The 2,495-nt window shown below is 67.6% G+C and overlaps 1 protein-coding gene across 1 annotated transcript; it reads left to right on the top strand.

The window, feature by feature from the left end:
• Positions 1–519: 519 nt before the first annotated feature.
• MNEG_3954 (hypothetical protein) lies at positions 520–2,454 on the top strand (the record flags this gene model as incomplete). Its single annotated transcript, XM_014047572.1, has 5 exons — positions 520–750; positions 1,042–1,131; positions 1,407–1,525; positions 1,750–1,913; positions 2,285–2,454. 5 exons carry the CDS (start codon positions 520–522, stop codon positions 2,452–2,454), a joined length of 774 nt encoding a protein of 257 aa, XP_013903026.1.
• Between the last annotated feature and the right edge of the window lie 41 nt (positions 2,455–2,495).

The following is a 2,495-nucleotide window of genomic DNA, read 5'->3' on the forward strand; positions in this document are numbered from 1 at the left end:
GGGGGGGGGGGGGAATGGCACTGGCTTGCGCACCTTGAGCGCTGTGGTGGCCCTGACCTTGTGTGCTGTCTCTAGAAACATGGTTACCGCCTGCCAACAGGGAAAAAGCGCGCGGGGTTGCGTCCTACGCCAGGTGTTGCCGTCGCCAGGTGTGACACAGCCTGGCTGAGCCCGGGTGTGTAGCAAGTGGGACCAGACGCATGCATGGGCTTGGCAGGGGTGTCATTGATAGACCAATTGAACAAGAATCAATCGCAGCAAGTAACTGCATAACGCTCAGCCTCGAGCACGCGGGCAGCGCTCACGGGATCTCAGACTCACTCAGAGGAGACAGCCCGTCCTTTGGCCGCCCCCCGTTTTCTGCTTCTTATCGTGCGAAATATCACCGTATCGTATCTCGTTTCAAGCCCGGTGTCAAGGGACCGGCACTGAAGCGAGCTCGCAGCGCCCGCGCAGCGCGCACACACACCGCTCAGTGGCGCGGACTGCGCCACGGCATCGCCCGCGCCACCTTGTGGCATGGGTGCGGTGGATGACCCAGGGGAGCCGGCTGAGGCGCAGTTTGCGCCCGGCTGCAACCTGCTGGTTCGGCCGCGGCCGGGCTGCGGGATGCACACCCGGCTGACAGGCGCGGCAGCTGGCGACGCGGCGCCCCCTGGCGCCGACGCTGCGGCCCCCGCGATCCCCTTGCACGGCGGCCTTGGCGAGCCGACGCACTTTGAGACAGACCTGTTTGTTGGCGTCATGCAGGTGTGTGGGGCTGTGCGGCTGCCACTGTTGCCGCCTCGCGTCCTTGTTATTGAATAGGCTGTGAAGGTGCCGAGCCTGCCTCTATCCTGCATCGCCCGCTTCTCCGCCGCCTTTGTCAGCTGCGCGAGCAGCGCCGCCCCTGCCCATGACAGCTGCGGCAATCCGCGCCGCCAACGTGGCAGCCCGCGGCGAAGCCTTTTTGGCCACTCGGGGCAGGAAGCGCGACGCTGCCACGTACCCGCAGCACACACCGACGCCGCGCGCCCGCACCGCGCCGCGCCGCGCCCGCAGGTGGTGTTCCGGCTCCCAGCGGAGCAGCAGGCGCCCGAGGCGGCCGCCCTGCTCAGCGGCAAGAAGAGGCAGATGTGGGTCATGTTCCAGGTTAGCCATGAGCCAGCCTTCTGCCAAGAGCGGCAGAAGGCTGGCCAGCTGCAGGAGTGCAACGGCTGGCGCAGCCCCGCGCCGCGGCGCAGCGGCCGCAGCTGCACGCGAGTGGCAGCGCTTGCGCACGTCCCGCCGTCCGCGTATGTAGCTCCCGCTCTGATGCGCTCACGCATGCGGCGTGGTGGCTGCCGCCTTGCTCGACGCCTCCCAAACATGCCTCAGCAGCGACTGGTGACGCAAACGACACCCCGCCTTTCCGACCGTCCCGCCAGGGCCGCCTGAAGCGCGCAGTACCGCTGGATGACCTGCAGTACGGATCCTTCTACTCGCGCCGCATGCGCTGCCCCGCGCCCATCATACTGGGGCCGGCCCTGCGGTGGCTGTCCGCTAGGTGCGCGTTGCTGCCCGCACTCGCACGCGTGGGGCCATCGCCGCTCCCCCCCCCCCCCCTTACCTCGCGAACCCGGGGATGATACGGCGGCGGGGTGCCATGTAGGCACCAACGTGTCTGCATGTAATTGCAATTCGGACATCTCATGTGTATACACCCATTCATATTCATCGATAATCACATGTACCACTCTCTCACACCCTCGCACATGGCGCCGCGCGCAGGCTGGGCAGCACCCTGGCCCTGCAGCTGCGCGGCGACCGGCCGCACGTCACGGGTCCGCTGTGCGCGGCGGCGCAGGTGCTCAATGTGTCGCGGGCCGGGGAGGAGCCGGGGCTGGTGGAGGCAGAGGAGGACACGCGGCTGCTGTTTGGGCCGGGGGCAAAGGGTGAGGCGTGGGGCTGGTTGTGTGTGTAGCTTGTGTGTTTGCGTGTGTGTTGTGTATGCGTGCGTGCGTGCGTGTGTGGGAGGGCGCGGGTGTGTGGGCGTGCGCTGCTTGCTGCGCGCTGGGGGTGTCCTGTGTGCAGGTGGGGAGTGTGATCAACTCTTTGTGTCTGGAGGGGTGCGAGGCTGTGGTAGTGCAGGGTGGGGGGCGTGGCGAAGACTGTATTCCTGGGACTCTTCAGCAGCAGCAGCAGCAGCAGCAGCAGCAGCAGCAGCAGCAGCAGCAGCAGCAGCAGCAGCAGCTTGCGTCACACCCAGCCTCACGGCAGCATGGCCGGGCCCCGGCCCCCCCCTCACCCACCCCCACCCACGCAGGCGCGCCGCTGCCGTCCAACAAGCGGCGCTCCTACTTCCGGCGCGCTTCGCACCGCGCGGGCAAGGCCTTCTCCCCGGACCACGTGATCACCATCCACTGCTTCGACCACAGGCGAGGCCCGCCCCTCTTCACCCCCCTCCCTTCATGCACCCCACCTCCCCTCCACTGAGGGGAGGTGGGGTGCATGAAGGGAGGGGGGTGAAGAGGGGC

The sequence above is a fragment of the Monoraphidium neglectum genome (genome assembly GCF_000611645.1).
Source record: "Monoraphidium neglectum strain SAG 48.87 unplaced genomic scaffold scaffold00524, whole genome shotgun sequence".
Lineage (NCBI taxonomy): Eukaryota > Viridiplantae > Chlorophyta > Chlorophyceae > Sphaeropleales > Selenastraceae > Monoraphidium > Monoraphidium neglectum.